Raw genomic sequence first — 19429 nt, forward strand, 5'->3', positions numbered from 1 at the left:
TTCCAGATACTATAAGGGGCGCAATTCCTGAAGAAAATGATGCCAAAAAGTTTCTTACTCAAATAGCAGATCGTTTCGCTGCAAACGAAAAGGTCGAGACAAGTACTATTCTGAATAAACTTGTCTCAATGCGGTACAAAGAGAAAGGGAACATAAGGGAGTACATAATGGAAATATCAAATCTTGTGACTCAACTAAAAGCATTCAAGTTGGAATTGTCGGAAGACATAGTCGTGCATTTAGTCTTGATCTCTCTGCCTGCGCAATTTAATCAATTCAAAATAAGTTATAATACCCAGAAGGAAAAGTGGACTTTGAATGAGCTTATTGCGCAGTGCGTTCAGGAAGAGGAGAGATTGAAACAAGATGTGATTGAAAGTGCTCACTTGACATCTAACTATCAAGGTAATTGCATCAGTAAGAAAAGGAAATGGAGCAATAAGGAAGGAAACTCTGGGACTTCACAGCATATGGAGCAACAGAAACAAGATAAAGTGATCACTTGTTTCTTTTGCAAAAGGACTGATGGGCATGTGAAGAAGGATTGTCCCAAATACGCCAATTGGCGTGCAAAGAAAGGGTTGTCTAAGGAGCCGGTTGCCAACTGATGGTGAAAGATACATCTTATGGAAAATGAAAATAAAACTGTTGGTGTTTTTTTTCTAAAGCTTTATTTGGGAACTGAGTTTTTTTTTATTTTATGGTATTTGAATTTGAAAAAAAAGTCCCGGCATCTCCCTGTGAAACCTAACGGCTAGAGTTGTTATCTGATCAAGTCTTGCATGACATCTGCTACCTTTGGCGCGAAAGCTCTCCCTTCTCAGTAACCCAAAGCGCGGCTCTCCGCCGGAATCTGCTACCTTTGGCGCGAAAGCTCTCCCTTCTCGGTAACGATGATCGGAAACAGATTCTCATGGTAAAACCCCTTTCTTATAATTAAATCATAATTAATTTACGTTCGCATTTTTTTACTGTGGATATCTGTTTTTGGTGAGTGAGTAGGAGTATAATCTGGGAAGTGGTGTGCCGCTAAAGAATTGCAATGCAGATGAAGTATGATCAAGAATTTATTGGTGAATTTTGCGAGTCAATGGAAGCTGAGGCTGATGGTTCAGACTTTAGTAATCTAGGGCTTGCATTTCTAGAATTAGGTTCTTGTATGATGGAATTTGTTCTTCTTTCTCGAGTTTGCGGCAAAAGACTTGGTGGGTGCGAGCTAGAGCATAGCTTTATTGCAATGTGGCACGGCTAAAGCCCGTCTAATACATTATCATTCGATTCTCGATTATGTAGTTATCAAAGAAAAATGTAGAGGAAAAGGTCGTTCTGCCTTTGATAGACGTAGTATCGGGATTGACGATGAATCGGATTTGTGGCAGAAGTGGCATTATGATTATGGGATTTTCACCATTTTGACATCTCCAATCTTTATGTTATCCGATGAAACTGATGCCAAAGAAGGCGACGTTGGAATTATTTTGTGGGCTCACATAATTTAATTAATTGTATGGACAAGCTATCTAATAAAGGAATCAATAAAGTGATCTAATTAATTATGGGTTTCCAAAGTATTAAATAAATTGGTATGGTCCACCTTATGTGTAGAAGCCCAGCCCAATTAGGTCTTCTATGATGGGTTGAAGACTGCTAAGGTTATATAAGGTTATGGTCCCCAAGGCACAGAGAATATAACGCAGAATACATACGGCACACGTATTCTAGATCTCTCTCCTTCTCCCATCAAAGGCAAGAATAAGGTGGTCAATTCTCTGTTGCCTTGGAAGATCCATAACTCTGACGCTAGATCAATCAATGGATTCTGGTACGTGTTTACTGTTATTTATATTTTCTGATAATTCGACATGAATTCCTGGCGTGTTGTGATATATGGATTTAATAACATGATTTATAGATTTAATATTATTGGATCTCCAACAAGTGGTATCAGAGCCACGTTCATGTTGAATTATGAGAACTTTGTTTATTGAAGGATCAAAACAGAAAAGTATGTTTTATTCTCAGATCTGAGACGATTTTCTTGTCTATAAATTTTTTGGATTCAGATCGATTTTTCTTAAAATTTTCTGAATTTGGATCTGAATAAATTCATACTCTTTGGATCTAGAATTTTCGAATTTTTCATCCAAAACTCAGATTTATTTTCGAATTTAAAAAAAAAAACAAAACAAAAATCGGAAATTCGAATTTTCGGATTCTGGGATAGGCCGCCGGATTCATGGAAAATCGGACGTCGACGGCCGATTTCCGGCGACGAATTCTGAGGCGTTTTGTTCGCAACATTCAGGCGCTTGTATCCATACCGTCTATTGATCGAAAAACACCGTAACATGATCGAATTTTCACATGTATCTCGGAACTTTTATCCTCGCGTATTCCGTCTTTTTTTTGGGAGATTTCGATCGAATTCAGACCTCTTGGGTGGTTGGAGATGGTATGTTAGTGGTCGCCATGGTTATTAGACTCCTGGGTAATGTCGCCGCTGACTGGTGTCGCCGGAGGAGGTGGCGGCGCCGTGTTTAGGGTTAGGGTTAGGGTTTCGAATTTTGGAATTGATTTTTGGGTTGAATTTAAGGCCTTGTTTGGTTGTCCAAATTTTGAAATCCAGAATTTGACCTTTAATTATTTTTTTGACTTCCGCAATTCTGATTTGTGAAAATTAAATTCGACTATTTCAAAATTTAATTGCATGAAATAAAATTAAAATGGAATTATTCATTATTTCATCGTCTTTGTTTATTTCGATAAAATATTTGTGGATGAATAATTATGAGGTGCAAATATTTTATTTCTTGCAAATTTAGTCTTCATGCTTTATTTGGCCCAATCAAAGTTAAATTAATATCTTGTATCTCAAATTTGGTTAAATTTGTTCATGCTAATAAAGTGATTTTTTGAGATATGTAGATATTGTTCAAGTTCAAAATAAATTGTGTTTCAATTTATGCGAAAAATAGTCGGCCCAAAGGAAGATTATTTTTTGGCCAAATTTCAAACACAATAGATGATTTTAAAGTATATCTAGATCTATGCGGAAATTAATCGGCTTAAAGGAAGATTATTTTCTGACCAGATTTTAGATTCAATATATCTTTTTCAAGTGCATTTATATCTATGCGAAAAATAGCCGGCCCAAAGGAAGACTATTTTTTGGCCAGATTGCAGACTTTATAAAAAAAAAATTGTGTTTATATCTATGCAGAAAATAATCGGCCCAAAGGAAGGTTATTTTTGGCCAGATTATAAGCACATAATTATGTGATCTTAAAGCGTGTCAAAACTATGCAGAAATTAATCGGCCCAAAAGAAGATTATTTTCTTGCCAGATTGTAGACACATTATATGATATTAAATTGTGTTAAATTTATGCGAAAAATGATCGGCCCAAAGGAAGATCATTTTCTGGCCAAATTTTAGCACAATATGTGGTGCTAAATATGTGATAATTTCGGATTTATCCATGCATGCAATTGTCGGTCCAAAGAAAGGCATATTGTTGGCCGAATTTATTATCAATATTTAATAACCATGATTTTTGAGTGTACCACTTACAAATTGTTATTTTTGTTCAAAGACTAAATATCAATGTTGTGCTAGGTAATTTTTTTTTTATGAGCCGACCACCAGCATGATTATATTTTGTGATTTATTTAATTTAAATATATGCATGGACTATATTTTACTGTGAGTTTTTTTTTTTTTTGGTTCTATTTTGTTATAGCATCTTCTATATCTGCCAATCTGAACAACATTCCAGTACTTAATGGCTCAAACTTCAAGAAATGGAAAGAACATGTTATGATAGTGCTCGGCTGCATGGATTTGGACTATGCGCTAAGGGAAGATCGCCCCGCACTTTTGACCAGTTCAGGAACTGCTGATCAAAAGGGTTCTTTGGAAAAGTGGGAGCGATCAAATCGCATGAGTCTGATGATTATGAAACACTCCATTCCAGATACTATAAGGGGCGCAATTCCTGAAGAAAATGATGCCAAAAAGTTTCTTACTCAAATAGCAGATCGTTTCGCTGCAAACGAAAAGGTCGAGACAAGTACTATTCTGAATAAACTTGTCTCAATGCGGTACAAAGAGAAAGGGAACATAAGGGAGTACATAATGGAAATATCAAATCTTGTGACTCAACTAAAAGCATTCAAGTTGGAATTGTCGGAAGACATAGTCGTGCATTTAGTCTTGATCTCTCTGCCTGCGCAATTTAATCAATTCAAAATAAGTTATAATACCCAGAAGGAAAAGTGGACTTTGAATGAGCTTATTGCGCAGTGCGTTCAGGAAGAGGAGAGATTGAAACAAGATGTGATTGAAAGTGCTCACTTGACATCTAACTATCAAGGTAATTGCATCAGTAAGAAAAGGAAATGGAGCAATAAGGAAGGAAACTCTGGGACTTCACAGCATATGGAGCAACAGAAACAAGATAAAGTGATCACTTGTTTCTTTTGCAAAAGGACTGATGGGCATGTGAAGAAGGATTGTCCCAAATACGCCAATTGGCGTGCAAAGAAAGGGTTGTCTAAGGAGCCGGTTGCCAACTGATGGTGAAAGATACATCTTATGGAAAATGAAAATAAAACTGTTGGTGTTTTTTTTCTAAAGCTTTATTTGGGAACTGAGTTTTTTTTTATTTTATGGTATTTGAATTTGAAAAAAAAAACGAAATTTGATTTTAGTTTCATGTTTAGACAAATCAAGTTTTTCATTTATCAATGCGGTATTTTCAGTTTTTCGAAATTCAAATATGTTTGGTATGAGTTCTTTGATTGATAAGCTTGATAAATTGAACATCAATATTTTAAATGACATTGACATTATGCATGCATGAAATTTTGAAATTAAATGCAAATTAATTTCGTATGTTGACTTTAGTGGGAGTGAGTAAATTGGAAAGTCAACATTGAGAAATATATATTGATGTTTATGTGTACATATGTGCTGGTATAAATTTTATCATGTGGTAATCTCATTCGGATTTATAGAGAACATTGTTTAGATATTGTGAACATCATTAGAATGTTGAGCAGATATTTAAGAAACCCGACATTGGATTATTAATCGGGTTATGCGGTACATAAAGTGAACTAAAGATTTTATGCTCACACATCGGAAATCTGACATTTGGAAATAGTTGGATATTTGGAATCCGAATAAAGTTGCAGAATTTTATCACCGGTAATGATCATTGGTTTAAGAAATCATTGAGGATCAATTGTAATAATAAAGCCGCTATATTATACTTAAAGAACAACTGAAACTTGTCAAAGTCAAAATATTTTGATATGAAGTTTCCAGTTGGAAGGAAATAATTCAGAGTGGTTATGTGTCAATTGAGCTTGTTATTGCAAACTCTATAATTGCGGATGCGTTTGTCATGGGTTGGCCACCCAAGATTTTTTGGGCATGTGACACACATTGGTGTTGTCCATATAGTTGATGTGCCTGTACAGTGGGAGTTTGTATTCGATTTGAGCATTGACTCATTTGACATGATTTAAGTTTCTGTACAGGCTAAGGTTTATTTGCATTACTCTGAAATAAAGTGATGACTTTCATTGCGGTTTAGCATTTGGTTGAAAGTCTGTTATTGGACTCTTTGAGTCATTAGGAGGACCAGTTGGAAATACAGGTTTTATTCTGGGATCACATTTATGTATTTCCATGCTACACATCCATACTTGATCTATGTTATTGATTATGTTAATATTGTGATCATTGATGGGTCTAGTGATTTTAAATGTAACGATGACTACTTTGGTTCGATATTGGTATAATCGATAGACCAGATTGTTAAGGAATATTTTGGTTTAGATAGCAAGAGCTCACTCCAGTTTTTGCATATACAATATCCGGATAACTTATGTGGCCCAAGTGGGAGACTGTTGGAATTATTTTGTGGGCTCACATAATTTAATTAATTATACATGGACAAGCTATCTAATAAAGGACTCAATAAAGTGATCTAATTAATTATGGGTTTCCAAAATATTAAATAAATTGGTATGGTCCACCTTATGTGTAGAAGCCCAGCCCAATTAGGTCTTCTATGATGGGTTGAAGACTGCTAAGGTTATATAAGGTTATGGTCCCCAAGGCACAGAGAATATAACGCATAATACATACGGCACACGTATTCTAGATCTCTCTCCTTCTCCCATCAAAGGCAAGAATAAGGTGGTCAATTCTCTGTTGCCTTGGAAGATCCATAACTCTGACGCTAGATCAATCAATGGATTCTGGTACGTGTTTACTGTTATTTATATTTTCTGATAATTCGACATGAATTCCTGGCGTGTTGTGATATATGGATTTAATAACATGATTTATAGATTTAATATTATTGAATCTCCAACACGCGACTCTCCAATGGGCCACACATATTTGCAAATTCTTCATCTGAGGAAGAGTCTCGTCCTTTCGGTGAAAGCTGCTGAAGGGAGTTTCATTGTTCAGGTGGGGAATCCGCGGATGTGTTATCAAAAGGGAAGCTTCGATCCACTCTTCATCGTGTTTCTAGACAGACTTTTGTCATGTTTTTGCAGCCGGCATGGAGCAAGATTTTTTCCCTTAGAGAATACCAAATTGAACACTTCAAAGAAGATCAGAATTTAGAGTCGGATTGTGAGGGAACAGGAGATACTGAGCATGAATCAGATGAATTGATTCGAAATATTAGAGGAACGGTTCCACCACTATCTTCGCGGTTGAAGGATGGGATGACATTTACTGATTTTGTGAAAGAAACCACGAGGAAGTATTATGGCAGCTGTGGATTGCAATCAAGCAGATAGGAAAAGATAATGTTCGACTTACACTGAGTTCTGCTGTGCACTGATGTAGTTATAGTGGGAAAAGTTCATATATGAACAAGGTATTGTCAATAATGCAAGTCTTGGAAAATATCAAGCCGGATTGGACGGTTCACGACTATGGTTGCCTTCAAGGTCCAATGGCAGTTGTTAAGGGTGAGCTCTATATCAAGAGTAACGGCCAAATTTACGAGCAGGAACTGATTCGATGCACACTGCTTAAGCTCAGAGGTTGTCCATTCGGCCACCCCATATAATGCTTGTAATTTGATAGTTGGGGCCAACCTTTTTTGGCATTCCAATACTTTGGATTGAACCATTATGTTGTTCTGTTCTCCGACGTGGATGTTTCGACACTGGGAACTCCTTGTTTCTAATCTTATCCATGATAAAATTATAACTCAAAGATGGCATTTAAAAAAAATTATATCAATATAGTTACACTTTATATAAAAAAATTAATATTTTAAATTTTTAATATGAATATATGTATCACCTGCTTTAGTTGTCTGGATCAAGAAGCTTTTTAATCAATGAGTTGGTATCTATAAGAATAGTTATGTTGTTTTTCTTAAAAAAATTAATATTTCGACGGAGAAAATATTTTTCTTACTGTGTTAAAAAGACAGGTCTTATTTTAAAAATAATAATATTTAAAAGTACTGATGTATCTTCAAACCAGCCCATTACGATTATTGGGTCCGGAAGCAGGCCAATACAATCAAAGCCCTGGATGAGCCCTAATTATCCTCGTTTCTGCGAATCCTGGTTCGAAGAGAATGGAGGAAGAAAGCCAGCAGAAGCTGGAAGCGAAGGTTGTTCCGGCCCTTATTTCAGTCCATCCGGCCCATAAATCGATATCCGTATCCATCGGGTCAGATATCCGGGTTTTCGATCTTGAGTAAGGGAAAAAATGGTATTTTTTTTTTGTTAATATGAGCAAGTCTGCAGTACGTCATGCACTGATTCAATAATTGATTTGAAGAGAACTCTGTGGAGTTACCCTGGTTGATGAAAATGGTGGGCATAAGGATTCAATTCGGGCAATTCGTTATAGCTTAAACGGGGAGATTTTTGTGTCAGCTGGAGATGATAAGCTAGTCAAAATCTGGGATACTAGTTCTTGGCATTGTGTTTGTTCCGTGTAAGCATTTTACTGAGTTTAGAAAACTTTTCTCTAGTAATCAAAAATAGTATGCCGTAGTGTTTACTGAATTTCGGTGAATGATCAGGATTTCAGAAAAAAGAGTGACTGCTGTCGCGATCACCGATGATGGGTCTTTTATATGTTTCGCCGACAAGTTTGGCGCCGTGTATGTTGTGGACATAGGAGACTGTGACAAAAATAGTATGTCTGCAGTTCATAAGAAGGCGGTTCCGACTCTTTCTCATTATTGCAGCATAATTACTAGATTGGTATGGAATTTTTCACCAACATTTATGTGTTTTTATCCTTACTGGTTCTTGTGCAGTGGAATATCATTTGATGTTTTAGCTGTTTTAATTGTTACATTCATTCGGCATTAGTGCATACAGGTTGTGTTCATTTCTTATATTTGAGCAGCATGATTTGTTGTTTCAGTTGCGTTTTTACTCTCATCATGTAATCCATTTTCTTGCTTCAACCAAGATTCTCTTGCAGTTCAATTACATCTGTGATCATTGTGCAGGAGTTTTCACCAGATGGACGATACATCGTTAGTGCTGATCGAGACTTCAAAATACGTGTAAAACAACTTCCACTACTTATCATGGTGCCAGTATCCATCTTGATTTTTGTTATTTGAAACCATTTCTTACAGAAGTTCGTACAGGTCACTTTGTTTCCGAAGAATCCCCTGAATGGAGCTCATGAAATACAGAGTTTTTGCCTTGGTCATACAGAGTCAGTTTCTTTCTTGTCCACTCTTGTGTACTCATAACAATAATCAAGTTCAAGCTTTACGTTCTTTGTTTTGTTAATTGTGGTGGTGTCTCCTGGCTAGTGACTTAAAGAGGGAGGTTAGTTTTTTTGGCTTTGCAGCTTATGGTCGTTAAAGAGTGAATATGAATATGAATATGAAGTATATGTTTAGTTGTAATGGACTCCACTTCTTGCTTGGCTCTCATTCTCTTATGCTGGTTACCAGGTTTGTTTCCTGCCTAGCATTTGTCACTCCTCCGGATTATGGACAGGGCTTTTTGGTTTCTGGAAGTGGTGATTCAACGGTGAGTTAATTGATATACTTCTTCAAAGTTTTATGACTATAACTCCCAAAAATAACGAGCATTCATTTGCCATGGGCTAACCAAATCATGGTGGAATTGCAGGTTCGCTTGTGGGAACATGCCTCTGGTTCTCTTCTAGATACCTGTGAAATTGGTGCTGAGGTAAGTTGCTTGGATTTTTATTAAGAAGTGTATTTCTTGATTGAAATTCACCTTTCCTTGATTCCGAACAACAAATTTGCAATCTGCAATTCGAGCCAAGAATATACCTTGTTGGCTTGTTTTCCATTGAAATTTTCTACGAAAAACTTATTTATTTTTATTTATTTTTTTGGAAGATTGTTATGGCGTTAGAGTTCCTAATTCCAGCTCAATTTCTCTCAATTCTTATCAATAATAAAAATATAAACTTCATGTTTGGTTTAAATTCTCTGTTCTTGAAGGCAGGATTTTTACATTCTGATGGAAGAGAAGATGAGATATTGCCTGCTGTTACAGATCTCTGTGCAACTTCCGATGGTTCACTAGTTGCAGTAGCCATTCAGAGGTATGTGATTTTTGTTGCGTGTATACTTCTGTATGTATGTTGATATTTAATTAAGTTCTTTTCGACCAAAGCTTGTCAGGCGTGATGCTTTTACGATGCAACCACCTTAACCGGACACTCACTAAGATCAAAGTTAGTTCTTGTAAGCTCTTCAAAATTCTTGAGTTGTCTGAGCGAGGTAATTTTCTTTAGTATATAACCCTCTTTTTGAATATTTCTTGCAGGTGGTTTTTGTTGAAGGAGAGACGTTTATTCCAACCAGTGTGGGTGCTTCCTCTTTGGCCCCCATGTTATGGATGGTAATGGGTGCATCCACTTTACACACGAGTGATTCTGAATCTTTGGTTCGTGTGAGGACTATTTCAGGCTTCATTGCAAACAACTTGGAATCAACGGAACATGAGACCCTAGTCTTAGAAGATACTGATCTACCTGGAGGAGGGCCATTGCTTCAAGCGCTTCAAGGCAAGTTATCGATGGGAAAAGAAGCTTTTGTAATAGCTTCCGAGGCAGTGAAAACAGCAACACGGAATTTGTTAATCAAGAAACAATACTCAGCAGAGAGACGGGAGTTGAGAAAACGAGGTAGAAATGATAAGAAGGGCCAAACAACAGCTGAGGAATAATGATTTCTGAAAATCTTGAAGTTTGGCTGGCCAACCTTTAACTTGGTTCGGAAGTCCCATAATATTTTTTGTAGTACATTGAGATATTGAAGTTAAAGTGTGTTAAGAACAGTTGTTCTTTAATGTCGATTTCCTTTAATGTCGATTTCGAGATTAATCATGTAATTCTGTCGTATGTTTTAATAATAAAAAAATTTATATTTTTTGGGACTTCATTGTGCACGGTCTACGCTTGTTCTGGTAAAGCATAATTGTCGTTGCATCACAATAATTTATGCGCAGAATATTTTTAATGATCGAATCATTTCCTCTTATTAACTTACAGTTTGTTTATATTCATCATTTTTTCCACGTACCATTTCTTACTTTCCGATGGTTTTTTTCACGTACCATTTGTTACTTTCCGATGGACTAAGGACTGAATTATTTAACTATTCACTTGCTCAACACCATAACTAGAAGAAATTAATAAAATCGTCACGTGGTCCGTACCATTTCTTGTTTTCCAATATACTTAGGACTGAATTATTTAACTATTCAAAATCGTCGCGCGGTTAGTTGGATGATGCATTTTAAGAAATGATGTTGTTAATTCAAGTATAAAACAAAAATCAAAGAGCACAAAGATGCAAGATGAGAGGATGAGGCATTGGATAACGTACTCTGACGATAGAGAGCTACATAGAGTTTGTAAAATGGTGACACAATATACTGGTACAAATGATATGCTTTGCCCAGGGTCGATTGCAACACAAGTTCAACCGATTTTAACCAAACGAAGCTACGACTCCGTGTTAACTCTGCTCCTGTTAAGAGTGTAACAATGTAAAACAGAACCATCAACACGACTGTTATGAACATTAGTATGCGCAGGTCCATCAAGCGGCGCCTCGTAAAGAAATGTCTTCAATCAAATCCAGCAAAAGCACTGGTTAAGACAGTGAAAATTTCGCATTAGTACAAAGGTGCATGGGGTCAAATCCGAAGGAAACGGGTGAATAGTAAAGATTACCTGTTAACAGCTTCGCGTGATCAACAATTTCCGAAACAAAATGGAACTGATGAACTATGTGGTGTAAGAGATTAAAAACCAAGAGCTAAAATATCATCTAGATACAGGCCACCACTTCAAGAGCATGGGTGACTTTCTCGCCTCTCGGGATATGTTATTTACATAAATATGCAGTAAAACACTGAGCGGAAAGATCATTTGTGTAATCCCATTTTCAACAAAGAACAGACAAAAACTAGCTCAACACAGCTCAAACCTAAAGGACAATCAACTATATCCACTTACCTTCACGTTTTTCTTTTTAAAAAAATCAGAAAAACGGAGAAAGGGAAACACCGCAGGTTAGCACACCAAAGCGAAGATGCAGAGATCAGAACTACTTCTAAAACAACAAAAGACGAAGTTGAGGAAATTTGGATTATTATAAATAGAGAGTGGATAGCAACCTGAAGTTGGTATTTGACCGATGAAACTAAAAAGAAAGGCCAAGTTCAATATGAAGGCTGAGTATGGGTAAAAAAGAGATAGGAAAAACTGCACTGACTGACAGGTTAGGGCTCTATACTATATACATGTATAAGACAAGAACCTAAAATAAAGAAGGAAATACAAATAAACGATTAGGAAAGGAAGATTCTTTGGAGAGCTCAATTGATACTTCCAACCATGTATGGCCTGATTCCAGCTAAATATATTCAGACAAGTAAGCCAAATATCTAATCACGCGGGCTCATCAATCACTGACCAGCACAGCACTTCCATAGCCACTGCCACCACTACTTCAGGAATCCCAAGTGAATTCCTCGTAAGAAGTTAGCTCACGGGCCAATCTTATTAATTCCATACACAATCTACCGCCAACCCCGTTCAGGTTTATTTCATCCTACCCATGTGGACATTGCCCATGATAGGATGGATGGCCAAGATTTGCCCATGCATATATAGGAACCACTTTTTTTTTAAATTGTACGTGTGCCAAGATCTTACACTTTGGTGATTCCTGTGATGAGCTACAACGAATACAGTCTCCATCAGCTCAGCGCACCGAGAAACCCTTCTTCACTCGTTCACAACTAAGTCAAAACTTTACAAAAAGGTATTTTAACAGATTAAGAACACTAAACTGGATCTTAAACAGTCAGAAATCTTAGATCTTCTTCGTAACCACCAAAACCTGATCAGACCTCGATAAACCCAGTACAGCTAAATGCATCCACGACAACCACACCCTGAGTTTCTTCAGATCTACAAGACACCACTCAAAACAAAAACAGAGCAAAATTACAACAGCGACACAACATAAAATAAAAAAAGAAACACAAGTCAACAAAAAAAAAAACCAAAGATTTAGCATATTAATAAATCCCGAATTTTTCAAAAAAAATCACAGAAAAGTTACCTATTTTTTAGTAAGAAACAAGTAAATGGAAGAAATCGGAGAAGCGGTTTCGACTTCAGACTGAGAATATTCGCTCGATAAATATATATGCATGCACGTGCGCTATTTCACGAGTGAAAGAGATGAAGAAGACATTGGTGAAGCTATCCTGTGTGTAAAATGAGAAATATTTGGATCTGAAAATGATTCGAGTCTTGGCGGTACCTTGCTAGGTGGTGAAGATGAATGAAGTTACACAAACACCCTTGCTTGTAAACGCAATTTACTGATTTAAGCGACCTTACGCCGCAAAATTAAATGCCACGCAATCCTATAGATTCCCAATTTTATTTCTTTCCTATAATTTAATTATTATGTATTTATTATTCGTTTGACATATTCAATTTTCGGGGTGTATTCATTTATATTTTCAAATATTTTTAATGATTTTTTTAAATGATAGACTTTCGTGAAGTTTATAGATTTTTATTTACTTTTATGTAATCTTACAGAATTGTAAAACAAATTTCATAGACTCTAATAGACTTTTTTTCAAGATTTTTGTAAACTTTTTCATAGAATATGTGAATTTTGTAATTTATAATTGTGATTTATTTTTTATTAATTTTTTTAAAATAATTATTGGACATAGATAACCTCTTCAATTTTAAATTATTTTTTTTATTTATGAATGTAAATGAATTTACTTACTTAAAATTTAAATCAATTTAATTTGTGAAAAACGACAAATGAACTATCCAATTTATTGAAATCAAAATTTCAATTCTTTATGTCAATTCAATATATTAATGAATAATATTTTTATAAATTCATAATAAACTTTTATTAAAGGAACACTCAAAATAATGAGTAGTCTTTTATAAAAAAAATCTAATTATTACTGACAATTTGATCAACATCGTTATACATTCCATTGGCTTTGATATCCCTCCATGCATTAGCATTTGCTCGTTGTTGTTTTTGAGTATTAAATAACTGATCAAAGTCGTCACCTTCATAAACTTGTGCTGATGAAGACAATTGAGTTTCATTATCTAGTTCAATTTGAAATTCATCAAATTGACACTTCTTTCGAAGAAAATTGTGTAATATAACACATGCCAATACAAGCCCTGTTAGGGTGGGAAAAAATATCGAATTTTCGGTATACCGAGATTACCATAACAAAAAAATATTGAATTTACCGAATTTTAAGTATACCGAAGATTTCGATACGGTACGGTAACAATACCGAATTTTTCGGTACGGTAACGATATCTAATTTGAAAATTTTGGCATATACCGAAATACCAGAAAAATATACAAAAATTTTAAAATATATAATATTTTAAAACAATAAATTATAAATTTTTTAAAATGTAAGGTTTTTTTGGTTCGGTATACCGAAATTTTTGGTATAGTATCGGTATTAATTTGCTTATACAATAATTTAATATATAGATTAACTAAAATTAAAGAAAATAATTAAAAATAAAATGTTATATAATAATTAATAAAAAATTAAATTTTAATTATGTTTTTAAAAAGTACAAATAAAAGGAAAAATAAATATATGGGAAAAGAATGAAAGTTTGTATTGAATTTGGGAGATTTCTCAATTAAATGTACATCCAAATTGTGAGGGCCCGTTATCCTAATAACGATTTATTAGCATGCAATCATGATTAATCAGTAAACAGCGGAAAAGTGAGTTAAAAATTTGCGTTTGGGCCTATAAAAATTTTGGCATGACCTTTCCGTAAATATGACATACCAGAAAATCAAATACTCAAAATAAACAACATATGCCCTCAATAAACATACATCATAAACATGTGCCAACCAGACACGATCATGACATACACAAGCCAAAATATCATAGAGTCGACAAGGCTCGATAATACCATAATACAATCCTTCAAATATATACATATAGTATCTGGGAGACAGCAACGCAACGCAGTACCTAAATACCACTGAGCCCACTGTCAAGGAGCTCTGGTACTTCCTGAGGCTTCCTCTCGAGCGCCTGAGGTCGAACCACCTGCACCACCTGTCATGTCCACATACAAAAGACACGACAACCCGCTCTTGGGGGTCAGTAACCCCAGTACGAGACATCAAGAAACCACGATATATGACATAGAAATGCAATGATGCCATGCATGAATGCAATGCATGAATAGGTGCAAGATATCAAGAGTCAAATGATCGATATCAACAATCATACATATATGCTCGAGCTGGTCCACGACTCAGCGAACCGTGCCTGGGATATGGCCCAGCCTCGAAGCCAGCAACTACCTAAGCCGGACCGAATCAAGGTAGCCAAACATCTCCAGGACACCATATCATATCATATATATAACGGATCTCAACCGAAATATAACTGGATCTCAATAACAGATAGGCTCAATATGATATGTTCAGTGGTATTGATGTGTCTAATCAAAATAAAATGTGTGTGAACCAAAAGAAATATTTTATTTTATTTTGCACATCAATTACCAACTGATAATATGCGAGTCAGCATATAATATCACATAAATCAGCAAATAGCAAATAAATCATACACAGGATCATCAGATGCCTCTGTCAGACATCGTGAAAAATAACTGATCTCTACATACCTCAACTAATTTACCAGTAACTTAAATCCTCAAGAAAGTCCTGAAATTGCCAACTCAGACAAATCAACTGAATATTAATTTAAATGGTCTTATTATCATATAAAAATTCCAGAACCATTTAAATTTACTAAAAATCCAATTTCAACAATTTAGGTATTTTAAATTCCTAAAATTCTAATATTCGACTAAAATGCCTAAAATCAATTATTTCTATTTTATCGTCGCAAAATATTCTTTTTAGCTTTAAATGACGTCAAACTAATATTTAAGCGACTGCGATAAATTCTAGGTTAATCAGATTATAACTTCAACTCGCACAATTCCGGAACCTACAACAATAACCCAATAATTAATCAATAATGATACATTATTTGAGTGGAAATTGAATGAAATTCACATAGGCAACAATTCACACCGAGACAGCTAGTAATCCCAACAACAGTGACTAGAAATCGAGCCTAACCCGAAGCTAACCGGCAACAGGCGGCAAACTCGCCGGAGAAAATGACCGGAATCACGCAGAAAAACGGAGCCGACGGGTCGTTCTCGAAAATTTACAAAAGTAGTACCAAAAGAAAGCTTATGACATAAGGAACAAAACCCTTCAATCAATTTTTACTTTTGAGCGGCGGAACACGGCGATTAAGCGATAAAGCCGGCGGCGTTTTCCGACGGGTTTTCAATAATCACGATTTTACCTAACAAGAGTGGTATCAATGCAATTTCCAACCGTATATTTAGTTTAATTTTTCGATGACTAGGACGGACACAATCGGCTGTCGAAGGGGAAGCGGCGGTTTGAAGATTTTGTATACAGAAAGTTACGGGAAGACCGCGGCTTACGAGGAAAGATGATGATATTCATCTTATATAATATATATATATTAATATTATATGTGTGTTTATCTTTTCTTCTTTTTGGTTCGAACTTGACCAGATCTATTTTATTTCAACTCTCGTGTACTATAAAATTTAAATATTCATTTTAATATCGTCTGTAAACCGATATTCTCTAATACATATTTTTAAACACACAATTTAATTATTTGACTTAATTATTTTAAATTCCTCAATTTAAAATAATTAATCTTAATTATCGTCAAATCACATATAATTAAATCGGGTCATTACACAAATCTTTAGGTTGAATCAAATACTTTTGTTGACATTTTATTGTTGTAACTTATGCTATAATTCTTGTACGTAATAGAATTCCATAGAGTCATTAAAAGTCTATTGACATTTTGAATACCTATAAACTTTTGTAGAGTTTTTAAGAGTCAAGTTTGAATACCACATGACTTTTTAAAACTCTAAAAAAGTTTACATTGAATACCTCTAGACTTTTAAACTCCATAAAAGTCATTAAAAATCTATAACCAATACACCCCCCTTCATCTCCATTTTAACTCGTGAAATTATTGGATTACTCGAGTTCGTGGTAAAAAAAACTTGAAAATGATGTATCGTAATAAAGCTTGAGCTAGAACTTAACCTCGCGATTGAAAAATAAAATTGACTCGTTTTATATAATGTTATTTCATCACACAACTCAATATATAATTACTCGAGGAGTAGATCTATTGTGAAACGATCCCACGAATTTTTATTTGTGAGACAGATCAATCTTACCGATATTCACAATAAAAAATAATATTATTGACATAAAAAATAATAATTTTTCATGGATAATCCAAATAAGATATCTGTCCCATAAAATACGACATGTGAGACCGTCTCACGCAAATTTTTGTCTTACTCGAATAGCTCGCGACCTATTCGAACATAATAATTAAAATTCAGACAAAACTCAAATAAAAAGTCGAGTTTTGATCGAATCTTTAACAAGTTACTCACGAATAGCATGACAAACCTGCTCCCATAGGTAGACTACAGTATCACATAGATAATTTACCTTGAATCAAGATATCGAGTTTGAAATAATATCTCAAATTTTTTACCCAAAAATCATATGATATATTCTCCTCAAACTCAAATATATGAAAATGATAACAACAACAAGAATAATATACTCATTTGCATGTGTTTTGGAGACGAAATGTAGGTGTTATATTTTGCTCAAACAAATATCATTTGCACACATTATTGAAAATTAAACGCATTAAACACCATAGATGAACAAAATATAATTAATCATTGATAAAACATTCAATTTATCTATTTTTTATTAAAAAAATATAAATATTATTTTAATCATTTATATGCTTACAATAAATTTACAGTCGTTTTTTTAAAAAAATAGATGAATCAAATGTATTATCAATAATTAATTGTATCTTGCTTATTCATGACTTTTAACGCATTTAATTTTTAATAATTTATACAAATGAGACTTGTTCGAAAAAAATGTAGCGCGATTTGAAGTACTGAGTATAGCAGAAGATTTTGTTTCTCGTTTTGTGCTTGCAACGCTGAAATATTTATAAAAATGATAAATGTAATGGATGATTTTTTCATATTTTTTTATCATGGATGATAGATTGTCTAAAAATTGAAAAATATAGATATAAATATGATTGAATTTTAAAATATAGATAAAGATATGACGAATGATTTTTTAATATAAAATATATTTTTGGAAAAAAAGGGTTTCATAAATAAATTAATATAATTAAGCATAGTTGTGATTTTAAATAAAATTTCACTTACTCAATTAGAAGATAGTAAGTATAAGATTAAAATTATTTCGTTTATTTATCACAATTCTGATGTCATTATATGTGTATAAAATTTTCTTGAACTTATATATATAAATTGCTAAATTAGCTTTGAAAGCAGCTAAAAACTAAGAATCAGGCTAGGACATATATTTTTGGAACGAGTAGGTCTCTTGTGAGACGGTCTTATAAATCTTTATCTATGAGACGGGTCAACCCTACCGATATTCACAATAAAAAAATATTACTCTTAGAATAAAAAGTAATATATTTTCATGGATAACCCAAATAAAAGATCCGTATCATAAAATATGATCCGTGAACCGTCTAACACAAATTTTTGTGTTTTATAACAAAGGTATCGTGTGTGTCAAGGTGAGTCCGTCTTCCACACGTACCAAGCTAGATCATACTCAAACCTATTCGATTATTAAAGTCTCAATCACTTTTTCAACATTAACAAAAAACGTAGGGGAAATTGATTTCGATGGCAATTTAAACTTAACTTAATATATATGAATTGATCAAAATTTTATTAATCACCAGAAGTATATAAAATTATAACAAAAAAGCGAATTTAATTTTTTAGTGTTTCTTTTTAGTAAGAGGAAAAATAAGATGAAATTGAGTACATGTGCATAAAATCTTTAGAAAACAAGTGCTATGTGAATCTTGTGGATCTCTCTCACAGTTAGTGCCCCACTGTTTTTTTAATCTCTCTTCTCTAGAGTTCTCCCCCAAACTCCATACAAAAACCTTTGCTTCTTCTTATCCGTAGAAATTTTTTTAAAAATCTTATCTTTTTTCAAATTGTTTCTTGGGTTTCTCGATAACCTACTAAATTCTTGATTTTCTCTGAAAAAAAATTTAATCTCGGCTATATCGGCTTTCTTTTTCAGATCCAAGCTTCTTGGTTTGCATGTATATAATCTGAAAACTATATAATCTTTACCCCGATGAAGGTTCACCCCGTACCAAGAAAGCACAACATCGCACTGCGATACGATGTTGCATCAGTGCTCGCCCTTGCAAACAGCTGCCGACAGAAGAAGTTGCGACGGCTGCCCCACATCTTTGAGAAGGTTCTGGAGCTGCCCTTTCACCCAGACGCCGAGGTTTCGATCGACGAAACCGCCGAGGCCCTCCGATTCACAGCCGCCACGGATGACATCAGCGGTGACATCAGGGCCGATGCCGTTGAGATCTGCCCTGGAGTCACTAAGATTGTTATAAGGGGTAACGGCTTCGTTGACTTGTCGGGCACTGAGTTGGAGCTCGATTTGTGGCGGTTCCGGCTCCCCGCTTCTACCCGGCCGGAGCTGGTCTCAGCCGCTTATGACGGCCGTGAGCTGGTGGTGACGGTTCCGAAAGGGGCAGAGGACGACGAAGAAGATGGCCGCGCGGATATTGGAGGTGGGAGGCTTGTTTTTGTACAGTAAAAGCAATATTCATCTACCTTTTCTTCGTATTTGTCGGAGTCTCTATCTTTTAGAAATTACTTAATATAT

The 19429-nt window shown here is 34.8% G+C and overlaps 1 protein-coding gene, 2 long non-coding RNA genes and 1 pseudogene across 4 annotated transcripts; 2 read left to right on the forward strand and 2 right to left on the reverse strand.

Annotated features, from left to right (window-relative positions):
• Positions 1-754: 754 nt before the first annotated feature.
• LOC142537137 (uncharacterized) lies at positions 755-7251 on the forward strand (annotated as a pseudogene).
• A 299-nt stretch (positions 7252-7550) lies between these two features.
• Positions 7551-10433, forward strand: LOC142522967 (uncharacterized). The gene is made up of 10 exons (XM_075626587.1): positions 7551-7743; positions 7828-7986; positions 8075-8258; positions 8513-8569; positions 8657-8727; positions 8972-9050; positions 9153-9212; positions 9494-9597; positions 9669-9729; positions 9822-10433. The coding sequence occupies exons 1-10, from the start codon at positions 7622-7624 to the stop codon at positions 10221-10223; spliced, it is 1299 nt and encodes a 432-aa protein (XP_075482702.1). The 5' UTR covers positions 7551-7621; the 3' UTR covers positions 10224-10433.
• Positions 10434-10793: 360 nt separating this feature from the next.
• LOC142522976 (uncharacterized) lies at positions 10794-12811 on the reverse strand. Of its 2 annotated transcripts, none has more exons than XR_012814559.1 (3): positions 12635-12811; positions 11236-12493; positions 10794-11151 (listed from the first exon to the last, which is right to left on the reverse strand). It is a non-coding gene; the product is annotated as an uncharacterized LOC142522976 (long non-coding RNA). The 2 variants fall into 2 exon arrangements; XR_012814556.1 differs by having other exon boundaries at positions 11236-12480; positions 12635-12810.
• A 1435-nt stretch (positions 12812-14246) lies between these two features.
• On the reverse strand, positions 14247-15959 carry LOC142537224 (uncharacterized). Its single transcript, XR_012818501.1, has 3 exons — positions 15550-15959; positions 15244-15310; positions 14247-14666 (listed from the first exon to the last, which is right to left on the reverse strand). It is a non-coding gene; the product is annotated as an uncharacterized LOC142537224 (long non-coding RNA).
• Positions 15960-19429: the final 3470 nt, after the last annotated feature.

The sequence above is a fragment of the Primulina tabacum genome, chromosome 2 (genome assembly GCF_025594145.1).
Source record: "Primulina tabacum isolate GXHZ01 chromosome 2, ASM2559414v2, whole genome shotgun sequence".
NCBI classification, from domain to species: domain Eukaryota; kingdom Viridiplantae; phylum Streptophyta; class Magnoliopsida; order Lamiales; family Gesneriaceae; genus Primulina; species Primulina tabacum.